This window comes from Heterocephalus glaber, unplaced genomic scaffold (assembly GCF_053883595.1).
Source record: "Heterocephalus glaber isolate CG9 unplaced genomic scaffold, H.glaber_assembly_v1.0 deba00001593, whole genome shotgun sequence".
Classification (NCBI taxonomy): Eukaryota; Metazoa; Chordata; class Mammalia; order Rodentia; family Bathyergidae; genus Heterocephalus; species Heterocephalus glaber.
Window position 1 is genome coordinate 4,896,905 of NW_028258368.1, and position 16,190 is coordinate 4,913,094.

General features: G+C 45.2%; 1 protein-coding gene across 2 annotated transcripts in view; it reads right to left on the reverse strand.

Moving 5' to 3' along the window:
• Nucleotides 1-16,190, reverse strand: part of Akap12 (A-kinase anchoring protein 12) — an 87,853-nt gene that overhangs the window by 34,378 nt on the left and 37,285 nt on the right. For both annotated transcript variants that reach the window (XM_087193448.1, XM_004856878.3), the window contains exon 2: nucleotides 6,635-6,749. Coding sequence is in view for 1 of the 2 variants with exons in the window: in XM_004856878.3 (XP_004856935.2) it covers nucleotides 6,635-6,749 (115 nt within the window). In the remaining variant the exon portion in view is untranslated. The remainder of the gene's footprint in view (nucleotides 1-6,634; nucleotides 6,750-16,190) is intronic.

The window sequence follows — 16,190 nt, forward strand, 5'->3', positions numbered from 1 at the left end:
GGGATCAGATTTCAGGTTTCCAGGCAACACCTGGATGCCACCGGGCAGCACCTGTGAGGGCCCAGGCACACTGAATAGCACTGGCTTTGTTACTGTCCCTGCAACAAAGGCAGGAGAGCATGGGTAACATCTATAAAGCTGTGCTATTTAACTATGCAGGAAATGAACAAATATAAAGTTAACAGCCAACAAATGCTCCTTACCCATAATTTAAATTATTGCAAACTCTCTCTCAAAACTGCCTTCATTATTCAAAAATTGTTGAGGACATGCTATGTTCTGGGTACTGTTCTAGGCCAAGAGCATTCAAACAAACAAACAACAACAACAAAAAAACAAAAACAAAATAGAACAAACTCTCCTTATCCCTAGCCACTTCCCTACCACTCACCCCAACTTCCACACCAGGAAATCTCTGCCCTCTTGATTCTTACCTTTTAAAGGGGTGAGGTAGACACAGACATTGAAGGCCAGATGTTAACAAAAGGTGTGGGGAAAAATAAAGGGGGAATGGAGGGTAGTGACAGGGTTGATAACATGTCTTGTAAAAAATACTAACAAGATACCAACTATGTTCAAGTTAAGGTAGAGAAGGAATCAAACACATTTCCTCTGAGTATAGGAAGGAGATTTTCACAGACAAACAAGTATTTGGAGTAGATCCTCTCTTGAGATTCATGGCAGGACTTAGAATGCCCACTATCCAAATACGGTTATTAAACGTTCAAAGCAAGGAAGAATTACTTCTAACTCTAGAATGAATTTTCTGTAAGGTAACAAGATCTGCAGGGAGGCCTATGATTACTTGGCAGTCACCTTCTGGCCTCTCCATATCCTGAAGGAACTATATGCCAGGAACTGGAAGGTTCAAATTTAATCAAAGCAAGACAGTGACATCAACCACCATTAGAAAAATGAAATTCTGGGCAGTACTGCAAACTGAATTATTAGATAACCGAGCAACAAATCCTCTGTTTGTGTCTAACTGGAGGGTAACATCTGGGTGTGCAAGAGGATTTCTGGGAAATAAGAGGAATACACCCTCTAAAAGGCAATTTTAAGCAATTACACAGAGGGAGGCTGTTTTTTCTTAGGGTGTTCTCCAGGACAGGCAGGTGTAACAGGAATGGTGCAGTCTCCACGCTTCACTGTCCTCTGAGTAACATCACAAAACCTGGGTCATATGGTCAGCTGGTTGATTCTTTCAAACTAGATGGGCCCAGAGTGGCAATGCCAGTGGCAAAGCAACCAAATGCTTGCTGCTGCATTGCTCTTGCTGCTGGTGTCAGTGCCCTCCACTCTGAGGATACAGTAGTGTAACACACATGTGTGAACAAAATGTCTGAATGCCAAGAAGAGAAAACCATTGTTCAGTTGCTCACACAAAATAAACAGTGAAAGCTTAATGTTCACCTGCTTTGTAAGGTTTGTTCCATATTCTCTTTAGAAAGGCAAATCCTAAAAAGAAATCAGAGGGAGATGGGGGTGTAGCTCCATGGTAGAGTACTCTCGTAGCATGCATGAGGCCATAGGCTCCATCTCCAGCACCACACACACACACACACACACACACACCAAATTAACAACAAAAGCAGAAGTAACTGCCATCTAAATGTTACACTCAAATGTATTAAGACCTGAGACATCTACTTGACTACCGGTATATAGCAATGAGTTCTACAGGCCTTATGTTTTTTGATTTAGTAAGAATAATATTCCTCATTTGTTTCAAAAAGCAATAATCAGGAAGAGGCTGGGGATTAGCTCAATGGTTCCGCCGCCTGCCTGGCAAGCGTAAGGACCTGAGTTCGATCCCTGGTACCAAAAAAAAAAAAAAATTAGGAAGAGATACTAAATTGAATTTTTTTAAATCTAAAAGTTTAGGAGGTACTTAAAGGGAGGGGAGGAATGGTAAAAAAGAGGCCAAATGTATCACGTATAGGTACAAATTCGCTAGGAGGAGTGTTATCATTATGTATGTCTAAAACATACCAATAAATGTTTTGCTATTTTTAAAAATCTAAGTTGTTCTACTTTCCAAAACGTTTAAGTCTAAAATTAACCCTAGAACAAGATATATTTGAAAGTCATTCTTGTGAGGTGTTTTAGAAAAGCATACAAGTCAAAAACTACAGGACAACTGGCGACAGATTAGGAGGGCAGAGACCTTTTTAAAAAAAAAAAAAAAAAAATCTTTTCAGCAGATGCAGATTTGCCCTGAAACTAAGAGCAGCTGTCTGTGCAGCCTCTGTGAAGGCCTGGAGTGGGTTGGCATGACAAAATTTGCCAGTGGTGGAGAGAAGACCAAGCTGCACTTCTATACAAACAGTTTCAACGAACTGAGTCACCTAACAAATGCACAGGTGAAAGGGACTGAATCGCCAAAGCTCAACAATTTGCTGCGATTTCTGGTTTTGTTGTTGTTGTTTGTTTTTTGGTACCAGGGATCAAACTCAGGACCTTGAGCTTGCAAGGCAGGCGGGGTGCCACTGAGCTACATGCCTGGCCCTGCTGTGATTTTTCTTTTTTTTTTTTGGTACCAGGGATCGAACTCTGGTCCTTGCGCTTGCGCAGCAGGTGGCAAAACCACTGAGCTAAATCCTCGGCCTCTCCTATTTTTAATGTGTGTGTCCACATCTGAAGGTGCATGCCCTTAAAGATAGCTCCCAAATTCCATAATCATCAGCCCCCTTTCCCACTCTATATATCCCTGACCCTACTCTTCAGCTTAGAAAATATCTAAGAGACAGTTCTTCCCTCTATCACGTAAAGAAAGTCTATAAGGAAAGAGAATTCTATTTTCATTACAGGAAGAGGGTTGGTTCTGAATAACCAGTATATCTGGTTTCAGAAAAAGCAAATTAGTCAAGGTAGGAATAATTATTTTCATCTTTGGCTTTGTCTAAATATTGTCTGTATACCATAGCCATGCCACTCTGAACACAACCAGTCTCATCTAAATATTGTCATCATTGTTTGTTTTTAGTAGTGCTGGGAATTGAACCCATGGCCTTGAGCACGCTAGAGCAAGTGTTTTGCCACTGAACTACAAGCTCAGCCCCATAAATACCTTCTCTCACTATAAAGTCCCCTGCCTCCAGCAAGAATGCCCCTGTCTGTGACTGGTCCCCATCTGGTTATCATGCTGATCGCAGGCCAAATGCCACAGTCAGCCAACCCTCCAAATGCCACTGTTGGACCAAATACACCAGGGATCAAGACAGGTCAAGTTTGTTTTTATTTAAGTGGATGGTGGTAGAGACCAACACTGACGTCAAAAGAAAAGCATGAAAAAAAAATGTTTAATAATTTAACGTGAAGATTCTGTCTGCATTTACACTGCCAGGCTATTGTCATTCACAAAGCAAACAAAATAGAGAAAGAAAAAAATGTGCAGCGAGTTGCCAAAGGGATAGTAGGTCTGCCTGCAATGGAGACAGGGGTTCCAAAAGCAGGGACTCTAGGACCGGGGATTGAACTCAGTGGTCTCACCGCCTGCTGCGCAAGTGCAAGGACCCGAGTTCGATCCCCGGTACCAAAAAAAAAGCAGGATTCTACTGTGTCTCTAGTAGTGACCTCACGGGGAAGCATCCAACCTTTCCTAGAAGTCAAGGTCTTTTCAGAATTGTTTTTTTCTTCTTCTTCAGTACTGGGATTTGAGACAGGGTCTCAATAAGTCAATAAGTTGCCCAGGATGGGCTTGAATTTGCCATCCTCCTGCCTCAGCCTCCTGGCATACTGCTACAGGCATCTGCCACCACGCCTGCCATCTCGGGATCTTTTGAAGGACTGTGTAAATTACTTATCACTCTTCCTGCATGGGGAATATGATGTTTGCTCAGACCCCTGAGGCCTCTGTGGTCTGAGGCCTGCATAGGTTCAGGGAGAACCATGGAATTTAGTCACAGGATGGGGACAGAATGACTTTCTATAAGTCAGTGTTTATCCACGTGGCAGAAATGGACAAGAAATCACATGTGGACTACCGGGAAGATAGCTAACATCACCCCTCCGGGAATCATCCCGCAGATGAAAAAGAAGGCCCTGGCTCTCTGGATCACAATGAAGATGGCTCTGCCCTTCTGCCTCCTGTCTCCCTCCTGCACCTCCAAGGAGCCGGGTAAGCAGCACTGGGAGCCTGAACTGCCCTTGGCGGCCTATTCTGGGGCTCTCGCCTTGTCCCCTAAATACTGTCTGAGCTACGCTCTGCTTGCAGGGCCCTCTCATCTGCCCCATTTCTGTCCGGGCTTCGTCTCCACAGTTTGGTAAAAACGCTCCTGGCCACAGTGGCGGAGTTCATGTTTGAGAATCTGCCGGGCTGTGTCTGAGTCTCAGGAATGATATCGCCTCCCTCCCAGGGTTGCAGTTAGTTCCTAGGGTATAGCTGCAAGATAAAGAACACGAAGCAAAGGCTCGGCGCAGCTCCCAGGTAGAGCTGCTTGCCTAGCGTGGCAGGGCCCTGAGCTCGACCCCAGCGGCGAGGGGCAAAAGGGGCGAAGTGCGGGCTGCATTCCTCCTCACTTCGCCTGCACCTCTTACCTCGGCTCATCCTGTCCCCCCGCCAGGGGGTCCCGGCATATGCAGGCCAAGGGCTCCACCTCGCCCCATCTTGCGTGCCTAACTCCAGACTCCCTCTATCCCAGCTTTCACCCTGCCCTTCACTTCAGTTGCTTCACCTGAACTCTACACAGCTCTTATCTGTTGCAAAATTCATTAGGTAACCACCAAATGACCTGAACTTTTTTTTTCAGATGTCTTTTTATATAGCCCAGGCTACATTTTATATATATATAGCAAGTAGGCCAGGATGCCCTTAAATTCATGATCCTCTTGCCTCAGCCTCTTGAGTGTTGGAGCTATGGGTGTGCACTACGTGCCCAGCCTGATTTTTATCTTACTTTGCCTTCCACAGCCTACCTTCTTGGCTCCCCTGATGGGAAGCAATGTAAAAGGAGGATCCATTTCCCAGCTCTCTTCATCTTCACCAAAGCTCAGAGCTCGCCAACTTGGCTGTAGTAAAATCAAAACCTGCTGCTGCCCAGTTTGATTCAAAAGGGAACATAGGAAGGACACCAAGCGCTGGGCTTGGGAATGTGAACTGGGTCCCTTTCAATTATTTTGGTGGGTATTATTTCAAACTCTCACACTAGGTCAGGCAAATACACCATCTGTGAGACTGAGTATGTGGCTAACTTTATATGGATATCAGTCTTCCCACCAGCTTCAAAGCTGCTCCTTGTCTGGAGCAGCAGCACTGAAGGGGCATGGAACGCAGAGAAACAGGCTCCACGTGTTCGAGAAATCTCATCCCACCAGGCCCATGTCCAATCTCCTTTCACAGGCTCTCCCCCCCATCTGTCTTTCTTATTTGTATTACAGAGAAGCATTAACTGCATGCCAGACCATCATTTTTCTATCTGGTGGTTATGAATCATCCCTTTTTGTGGTTATTGTTGAGGCAGGGTCTTGCTAAGTCTCTTAACTTGCCCAGGCTGGGCTCAAACCTGCAATCCTCTTGTCTCAGCCTCCCAGAGTGCTGGAATTACAGACATGCAACCACATCCAGCTGAATCCTTCATTGAATGATCCAATGGGATAAATGACTCGAAAAGTTGGAGTGGAAGACAAGTTCTTCTTCAACATGTAGACTTTCACTTTTCACAAGAGACCTACAGGTCAAGGCCCTCGATTCCAAACCCAAGACATGGTTCCCCATACCTCCCCATGTGAGCTAAAAATCAAACAAGCGATATTGTGGCAAAAGACACACTCTGACTAACCACGTCTGAGACCTGCAGGCTCAAAAGCTCTAAGATGTGCAGTGCATCATGGTTGGGGCAAAGAGCCGTGTGCACCTGGAAGTGTACCTGCCAGAAAAATCCATGCCAAGTTTAGCAGGTGCTCTCCAGAGTAAGAGATACTACATTGTTATTTTCATTAGTTTTCTTTTGGGGGGTGGGGTGCTGCCAGGGGTGAATCCCAGAGCTTCATGTGCTCTACCACTGAATACCCTCACCCCAATTCTTCCAAAGCAGCCATGACTTCAGTGTTTCCAAAAAAATTCACCTTCAGTAGTTTTGTCCCACTCTGTACCCACCTCACCACATGGCTCTGCTGTATAAAACATCTTTGAAAAGTGGGGTGAGCGGGCAACCCACTTTCCGGTCCCCCTTCTGTTTCTCTTAGATGCTTTCTCTCAATAAATTTTTCCTACTCTTAAAAAAAAAAAAAATTCACCTTCAACACCAGAAAAGTTGGGCAAAGCAACGATAAAAAAATAACATTAAGTTGGGCTGGGCACGTAGCTCAGTGGTAGAATGCTTGCCCAGCATAGGTGAGGGTCTGGGTTCAATCCTCAGTACAGCAAAAATAAAACATAACACACAAAAAACCAGTAAGTTCTAGACAAGGATGTCTGACTTCAAGACCTAAGTATGGGGCTACCCAAAGGAAGAGAAATCCTTCCTTTGGAACCCAACTGATTGCTTTTGTTGTTAACATCATCCATCACTAGACAGAATGATGGTGTATTTTCTGGAGAAAATATGTGAGGACTGAGTTTTCCACAGTTCATTCCAAGAGCTATTTGTCCCCAGCTCTGGTATCCTGCCCAGAGTCGGGGAGGATGGCTTACCCTCGATGACAGTGACTTCCTCCTCCTGGCCATTCTGGGCTCCCTCCTGAAGGGTGAGCTCTTCTTGTTCAGCCAAGCCATTGACAGTGGACAGCTGACCATTCTTCTGCAGGAGCTACGGGGAAGAGAGAACCACATAAACTTAATTTCAGTCCTCACATCCAAGTTAGAAACAATCCACTGACTTCTAGAATATAAACTATTCAAAGGAAAAATGCAGGGAAATGGAGGATCCAGTGCCTTACAAAAGGCATTGGGTGCTATTATCAAGCAGATTGGACCTGGCATCTGGGCAAGTGTGTGCCCTTCACCTGCATACTATGCAGGACATACACTCACCATTCCAGGCCTCTTTCGGATATAACAATGAATAACTTGGTATGGTTCCTACCACTCTGAGCTTACAAACTACTATGGAAGCTAGACTTTTTTCTTTTTGAGACCAGATCTTGCTATAGCCCAGGCTGACCTTAAAATGGTGACTCTCCTGCCTCAGTCTCCCAAGTGCTCATATTACAGGCATGAACCATCAAACCGAAACCAGGGCCTTGAGCGTGCCAACTCTCTATGACCATGATACATTCCCAGCCCTAAATATTTTCTTTACTTTAAAGTGATGTCTTCTTGTGATCAGACATGTATTAGTAAGATGTAACTGGGATGCACAAAACAGCATTTCTCAGGTTACAGGGCAGACGTTTAAGCAAATAATTATTAAACTGCAGCTGTGCAAACTGTCATGAAGGATGCACCATAGACCAAACGGCAATGACCAGAGAGCCTTCAATCGGGCTAGGGGAGTCCAGGACTTTCCCAGATAAAGCCAAAGCCTAAGGTCTCCAGGCAAGGGCTAGGCTGGAAAAGGGCAAGGGGGGGTGGTAGGAAAGGGCTGGGAGTTAGAAGGCCTCGTGAGGAGAACGCCAGTGTGTCTAAGACCTAGGGAACAAATGAGAGAGAGGTAACATTTATGCACGTAGGTGGCTAAAATAGAATAGCGCCTGTAGGATGGACTATGTATGCAACTGATGTCATCTTAATCATTTCCTTAATCCTGAGAATAGAGGTAAAAGTTTTAAGCCAAATAAATACAGCACAAGAGCCATGAGAGGGCTGGGGATTTAGCTCAGCGGTTTCACCGTCTGCGCATGCTGCGCAAGCGCAAGGACCTGAGTTCGATCCCCAGTACCAAAAAAAAAAAAGAGCCATGAGAAACCTAAAGTTTTCAATGATCCACTGTAATTTGTACACATTCGGCTTAAAACCAACACAGGCAGGTACCATTATTTCCATTTTACAGAAAAGCACAATAAGACTCAAAGCAATTACCGTGGGTAGGACTGTCACCCCACTGGGCCCATAGCTAGGGCACCACAGCCTGAAGCCCAGGGCTTACCAGTAACTACTTCCAGGTTTTTCCATGACACAAAGACAGGCACCACATTTTCAAGGACCTGTCACTACACACTGTAATAAAATGATGTAAGGAGTAGCTCCCATATACCCGCCCTGCCTGCTACAAGGACATCGCAACGGAGGTGATGAAGGTGATGGAGCATGCGCTTAGCATGCGTGAGGACCTGATGCCCAGAGCCAATGAAAGGAAAGAGAAGGAAATCTCAAGGGGGGGCATTCTGTTTGACATCATTTCATCCTTACAGGCCAATGATTGGCCAAACCACGGGCTCAGACCAGACTTGAAGGGCCAGTGAGTTCAAGAGACCAGGGGCCTTGAGTTGTGCTAAATTGATTTCACCTGCAAATCTGTCCTTCAAGGGCATGCATCTCTCCTGAAATAACAACACTGTACTCTAACATGGACGTTACAGATGGAACTGTTGGCTTCAAAATACCCATGCTGAGTCTACTTATTAAATAGAATACTCAGATTACATTTCCACTTTAAGTCTTCTCTTACCAAAATATGAAAGAGGGGAATTTTAAATAAAACCAAAAGACAAAAGGAGAAGGGAGGAGGTACCTTCCCAAGGCCCATCAATAAACCAGGCGGAGGATTTTAACTAAATATCATTAGTGATGTGGATCGGATTAGATTTGTATTTGATTAATAATGCCAAGAGCTGGGGAGAGAAAAGCAGGAATTACATATTTTTGTGGGTTACAGGGTAGCTGGATGGATATTAAATCTATAAAACGCTGACATGTACTTCTTAGTGTGGCAAACTAAACAACCATGAGAACTATGGTCCTCTTACCTCGATCTCAATGCCCTAATCTTTGCTACTTGTGCCTTTACTCGGGAACAAGAGTTCTGTAGAGTTTGGAGTTCCATAGAGTTTCTGTAACTCTCGTCATTCTTTGTTATTAATCTAACCAAAGGCATCCTTAGTTCAAGCCATTGGGCCTCTTTAAACATGAAGGCTCAATGGCACAGGCACAGACTTCCCTCTGCTCTTTCAGCAATGCTGACACATATGTTGCAAAGTACACTGGATGACAGAAAAATGATTTAGGGGCCAGGGCACACCATGAGGGATTAAACTCAGGGCCTTTGCACTGAGCCACAGCCCAGCCTTTTATTTTTATTTTTTATTTGCAAGTAGGTTCTCACTAAGTTGCTAAATTGCTCAGGCTGGGCTCAAACTTGTGATCCTCCCATCTGCAAAGTGCTGGAATTACTACAGCTGTGCACTGCCACACCCAGCTGAAAAATGAGTCTTAAAAAATTGATGTCAATTGCTAGGCCTCCTTATAACCTAGGAAGGACAATAAGTAAATTACGGAGTAGTCATTTGCAATGAACACAGGTAACTGTGTCTATGTTAGAAAGGCATTTGATACATTATTAATTTTAGTAGCGCACAATTTATGACACTGACATTACTGAAAGTGACTTTTCAGTCTATTTTATTATGTTCATAGCTTAAGTCCAGCAAGTGTACCCAACCTGTGACCCATAGGTTCATGTCTTGGTGAACATTCAGAGTTCATGGCTCATGACAGTCCATATAAAATGAGACTTTAAACTGGGTATGGTGGCACATACCTGAAATCCCAGCACACGGGAGGCTGAGATAGGAGGATCGAGAGTTTGAGGCCAGCCTGAGCTACAGAGTCAGTTCCAGGCCAGCCTGAACTGCACAACAAGACTTTGTCTCAAAAAAACAAAAAGTTGGGGCCAGGGATTTAGCTCAGTGGTTCCGCCACCTGCCTTGAAAGCACAAGGACCCGAGTTCAATTTCTGGTACAAAAAAAAACCCCAAAAAGTTGGGGACACACATTGATTTATAAGCTTGGGGTTCCGTACATTCAGATGCATTTCTTTTATCAAGAAGAAAATTGCTTGCTCATCTTTACTCAGTATCTCTTTTCCCTGTGACTCACAGGGATGCAAGAGACAGGATTTGGGGCTGGGAATTTAGCTCAGTGGTTTCGCCGCCTGCTATGGAAGTGCAAGGACCTGAGTTCGATCCCCGGTACCAGAAAAAAAAAAAAAAACACAACGGCAAGAGACAGGATTTGCACACAGTTCTGCCTGGGAAGATCCTGGGAGGATCTGGGGGTGGTAACTCAGGGGACACAGGATGGGAAGCGGAAGGTCCAGATGCGAGGAGGAGGCCACTCATGTGTAGGAGGCAAGTTGTGTGATTTAAGGCTTCCAAACAAGAAATTTTCTTTGTCTCTTTTTCAGGAGTTGGTGTTTCACTTTTCTGCAATGATGCTTCCCCACACCCTTTATCCACCCACCTTGGATTTGGTTTACTTGAATACTTTTATTTCTTTCGAGACAAAGATTGGACTTGAAAGGCACAGTGCTCACACTTGAACATGGTGAGCACCAGAAACCCAATCTTCCCACTGGACCTGCCCTTCAAAAAGCATCGACGCCTCCTTTGAACAAATCAAAATCCTTAATGTTTTCAAGTTTATATCCTTCAAGCAGGTCAGCCAGAGTTTACTCCAGTAAAGTATTACCACATTACAACTCAGCAAGCATTGAAAAATAGACTCCGAGCACCAGGGCTTCCCTCTTATGTTTGTAAGAACTGTGAATATCCAAAATGGTAGTCCAGGCATGGCAGAAAAGCCACCACTCCCCTCACCACCTGGCCTGCAGCGTACTTTGAGCCCTACCCACCTTGTAGAGCCTGCAACAGGACTATCAAGCTCTTTCATAAATTTGCTCAGTTATGAACAAAACACAGACACTAAGAGCAGTCAGGAGGCTGGGTGGAGGAGCAGAGCCTACTAAAGTTTCCTGACGCACACCCTTTTCAGCTTCCAGGGCTTTCCTTCTGAGATCTGACTTCCAGCCCAGGGCTGATCCACAGCATCTCCCAAAGGACCAACTGCCAGAAGTAAAAACACACTCCCTGATAGTGACACATCCAATTTTAACATTTAATTGCCTTAGAGCAGTTTTGTTGTACTGTCATTTGCTAACTAAATTTAACCTTAGTGTGAAAATTCTGATATTGAGGATTGAAAGATTAATCTTATGCTGCTTTTGAAACTGTATGTTTACTATTTAAGGAAGGTGTCTGGCACAGTGTCTATATAGCCCGTGACCTCTTGGGTTTGTAAATGTCACCTGCTGAGGGTTTTACATACCAGGTAGTTCTCAGGCGCCGCCTGCAAATCCCCAACTTCTGTTTCTTAAAAATTTTCAGTAAAATTCATGAAACTTACTTAGCATAATTTCAGGAGGAGTAACTCAACCTTACCTCTTATAAAAGAATAAGCACTATGGAGAGAGATCTACTCAAACCACCAGTTTGCTATTAGAATGCAGAATTGGGTTTCAAACCTACTGAACATTAATATTCAAACATGTAAGTGTTAGAAAATAGTTGTCTCATATTGCTCATGTAAACCTCAAAGGGCTCAGCCACTGATAGACAACTCACTTTGTCAGAAAAGTGGTCTACAAATCGGTCTCTCAGTCTCAAAGGTCACATTTGTCACACTGGGAGTTGAGAACGTCAGTACGGCAGGCACAGCAGCACCAGCCTGCGGGCGTCATCTCAGAAGGGCTCTGAGCTCAAATCAGCTTGGGAAACCAATTTAAGACAGAGCTGGGCTGACTCACTTAGAATGTAATGGCTCCTGAATGTGTACTCTATCGTCTGTGGAGGAAATCACTTGCATTCTTTCTCTAAAATGATTTACCAAGAATCCCTTCTGCGTCCCATCTATTGACATCATCCTTCACGGAGACACATGCAGTACGTTTAAACATACGCAGTCCAGTCACAAATGGCCCCACTTTAAAAAGTTATGATTAGTTCCAAAAGTATTAAAACTCCTGAGTTCTCTGGGAAAGCATGTAAAAGAAAACACAGAGCTCTAAATCTGGTGAGGTGGGAGATCGGCCGTGCTGATTTCAAGTGAAGGGAATTTATAAGATCTCTGCTTGAGATGAGGGGATAAAAAGCACCACCTACCAGCAGCGGCAGCTCCTCGGAATTCCTCTGAGGGACGTGTCACTCTGGGAGCCTCTGAAACACCCACACTTGAGGTCTACATGATGCATAGGACAGAAAGATGCTCCGGAAACACAACTGGAAGAAAACCTGTGCATCTTAAGCCACACCTGATACCCCTGGCATCTCTCTCCACATGGGTGCTGCAACAGAATTATAGCATGTGGGGAGATTGCTGGTCCCTCCGAATGTATGTCACTTCTGGGGTGGTGGCCCTGATGCTCCTAGATAAGAATCGCTACTCACAACTGTGAAGAACCAGAAGAGAACTCTTGTTTGTTCAAATGGGCCAAAGAAAGCTAGATCCTGGTATGTTGGACAGCTTTCTGTTGCTGTGACAAACTACCTGATACAATCAAATTGAGAAGAAGATAGGTTTATTTTGCCTCAAGATTTTAGAGGTTTCAGGCCCTGGTGCTTTGAACCTGGGGAAGCACAGTACATCGTGGTAGAAGGCCCAGAAGCAAGGAGAGACAGGCAGGAGCTGGGGTCCCAATGTCCCCCTCAAGGACATACTCCCAGTGACCTAACTTCCTCCACTAGACTCCACCTCCTAAAGGCTCCACCACCTTTAACAATGCCTTAGGGGACACTCCCAAGCCAGAGAGCCATGATACAATCCATCCAATAAACTCCTGTTGTTTAGATGGGCATGGTGGCACATGCCTATAATCCCAGCACAATGGGAGGCTGAGGCAGGAGCATCATGAGTTCAAGCCTAGCCTGCCTGGGCAACTTAGTGACTTAGTGAGATAGTGTCTCAAAATTTAAAAATAAAAAATGGGCTAGGGATGTAGCTTTACACAAAGTCCCTAGATTCAATATCCAGTACTGCTCCACTCCCCAAAAATCTTGTTATTCAAGTGAACTGTGGTTGAAAAAGGATGTCCACTCAGGGGGAAAAGACCAAACAACCCAACAGTTCAAAAGATTCTTGAGTTACAGACAGGGGAGCAGCCCCACTTTTATGTACTGACTCACGGCAATGTTGCAGCCCCACACTGAACAGAAGAGTGACCACCAGACATCTGGTTATCTTAGATCTCATTGAGTTAGACAGCACCCATGAAGACCTTCAGGGTGATATTCCAGTGTCCTGACCTTCATTATGAATGTCCCCTCTTCTGAGCTATTGCACTAAGCCACGCAGGACAAATCAGCTGCTTTCCTACATCCTGAATGCAAAACAAGAAACATGCTAACTGTGAAGAGCTACCGTAATAAATACACATAGCTTCAAAGTAGAAGTCAATGTTGAGAGACTGTCATGCCTGGCTTCTTGAGGGCTGTGTACCAGGGAATTCCCACTCAGGGCTTTATTTGGAGCAGATGTCCAAAGTCAAGATCCCAATTCCCACTTTAATGCTCCACCGCACGTCATGTTCAAGTAATTACTCTCACGTCAAGCAGCGGCTTCTCTCAAAGGGCAGTAAAATAATTACATCACATCCTTACTTAGGAAATCTGATTATAAAATATGGCTTAAAATGTACTATGTACCATAGAAAGGCTAAATAGTTTTTTAATCTGACAAGCATTTTAGACAAAACAGGAAAGCAGCATTGTAAAGTGAAGTTGAGATTTTAAAGTTTAAAGAAAAATGTAGATAACTAATATTATTCTTCTAATGAAACATATGTCCCTAAGGCACCAGTATCACAAACTTCACCATGGAGCCGGATATGAAAGGTAGAATAGAGTATAGAGCGCCCCAAGTCGGTACAACCACCATCCATTTATGGGAGCAGGCAGACAGGGGCGATGGGCGGCATCAGAGGCTCTTAGGAAATGCCCCTCTCCCTTCCTGAGGAAGGATGTCTGTATTCGTCTGAAGCAGCCCAAGGTAGAGGCATCACCCTGTCTTTTAGGTTCTTCACAACACTGACAGCAACAACACCGGCAGTGGGGAACACAAAATGATATTCACTACAGCATGCAGATTTAGTGGCTATATTGCCTTTGAATCTCATGGCTTAAAATGGTTCCTGATTTTTTTGGAGGGGGGTAGCTGAATTTTTAAATACCTAATTAGAATTTACTGATCATCCCTTTGCTATTTCAATTGTAATTCCAGGCTCCATTTTGAGTGAAAGAGGAAATGAACAAGCAAAACTGCTTGTTTTGTTTTCCATGGGGTGCACTTAATTTGCACACATGGCCTGTCTAAGGCAATGCAGTGTAACCCAGAACAATGTCTACCTGATCGCATTCTTCTCCAAGTACTCTAGCACAATCAGTGAAATGCCAAAGACACCAAATACAAAAGAAGCAAACTGCTGATGCACAGAAGCATACTGGGGTTGCTAAAGAGCATCTACTACTTCCCAGGCAGGATTCAAAACTGCTCTCCAACTGACTAAATGCCTCTGCCCCAGGTCTGATTGTTTCTGAAGCCTGCTGAGCTGATGGGGGGGTTCCCCTCTCCTGGCTAGGGGGTGTGGCGTGGGGGACAGGAGGCCCTCAGCAAGAGAGGAGGGGGAGGCACTGTTGGTTGCAGAGTGACAGCTGAGCCATCCTGAGGGACTTCAAGAAATGCCTCCTTATATGTGAAAAAGTTCTCTGTTCAACACTACATGGATTACCTAACAAAGTCATTAAACATTTAGCTCTGATAATGGCCTGGAAGATGCCATTTTAGTGAATCCACTTAGGGTTGGTGGATGGTCAGAAGCATGGTCAAAATGATAAACTACCATGGGCTTCTTCTGTGGCATGTATGCTTAGCTTTGTGCTCCGGAGCCCAAAGGCCTGCTGCACCCCACAATAAAGCAAGAGGTGCGAACCCATCCCAAGCCATAGCATGGCCAGCATACATCAGTACAGGAGGAGAATGAAGGATAACAAAGGAGACTTAGCTGGGTCTGCTGATTCCCACAAGTCAGCCTGCAGACTGTGCTGGGAACCCTAACACTGCTCCGTGCTTCCTGGGACATAGTTCAGCATCTCACAGTGCGGAGGCCCAAGAGCAAGGGATCTCGGCTTAGCCCCGAATTAGCTGCAAAACAGCATGGGCTGGGGATTTAGCTCAGTGGTTTCGCTGCTTGCTGTGCAAGCGCAAGGACCCGAGTTCGATCCTCAGCACCAAAAAAACCCCCACAAAAACAGCAGAGGTCTGATATCTCATGCTCTGCGCCTCTGTTTCTCTAAATATGAAACGGAGAGTGGTGCCTCTGCAGGGTTGTGGCGGTGGCTGCACTCCACCCCAGTTAAGGTAGAATTTCTGGAAAAGGTCCATCCGTAGTACCTAGGCCCACCACCAAAGCCCACAGGTAGCCCGTGTCCCATGGAATTAACAAGGACCAAAGAACTTGACAGGCAGTGAATGGACATCGCTGGTCACTCACAGAAATTGGAAACCAGCTCCAAAAGGTAAATCAGAGTGCAGATCAGTTTCTGTGCAGTGACTTCACAGGAGGTGGCTGGAGGGAGTAACTTAGAAGAGGGGACACTATGTGCTGGAGGAGGAAGTAGAAAGAGTTGGAAAACAACAATCATAGCCCGAGCAGGGCATGATGGGACACACCTGTAATTCCACTACTCCAGAAGCTGAGGGAGGAGGATCACCATGAGTTGGAGGCCAGCCTGGGCTACACAGTGAGTTTAAGACCAGCCTGAACTACACAGCAAGACCCTGTCTGAAAAAAAAAAAGAAAGAAATCATAGCCCAAGGTCTGGTCACACAGCTATAATTCCAGCACTGTGAGAGGCTGAGGCAGAAGGATAACTAGTTTGGGCCCTGCCTGGGCAATTTAGTGATTTAGCGAGGCCTTGTGTCAAAAATTTTAAAAAGCCTGGGGAGATACCTCAGTGCAAAGGCCTTGGTTGAATCCAAAGGAAGAGGGGATGGGGGTAGCACTAGTGGAGAAGGTGATGGAAGAAATGAGGACGCTGGGCACTTCTCCATTACATCTGGCCAAGGCCAGCCTGTGACCTGGCTTCTCCTGGAGCCCAGCTGATGTCCCCATGATGTCCCCATGGAGTCCCCAAGGAGGCTGCACCCAGCCTCCCCTGGGGGACATACAGCACAGATGCCACTTTGCCCTCCGAGACATTGCTCGGCGTTCCAGTCCTGCAAACGACCCTGAACACACTGCCTAAACTCAACAGAGAACAAT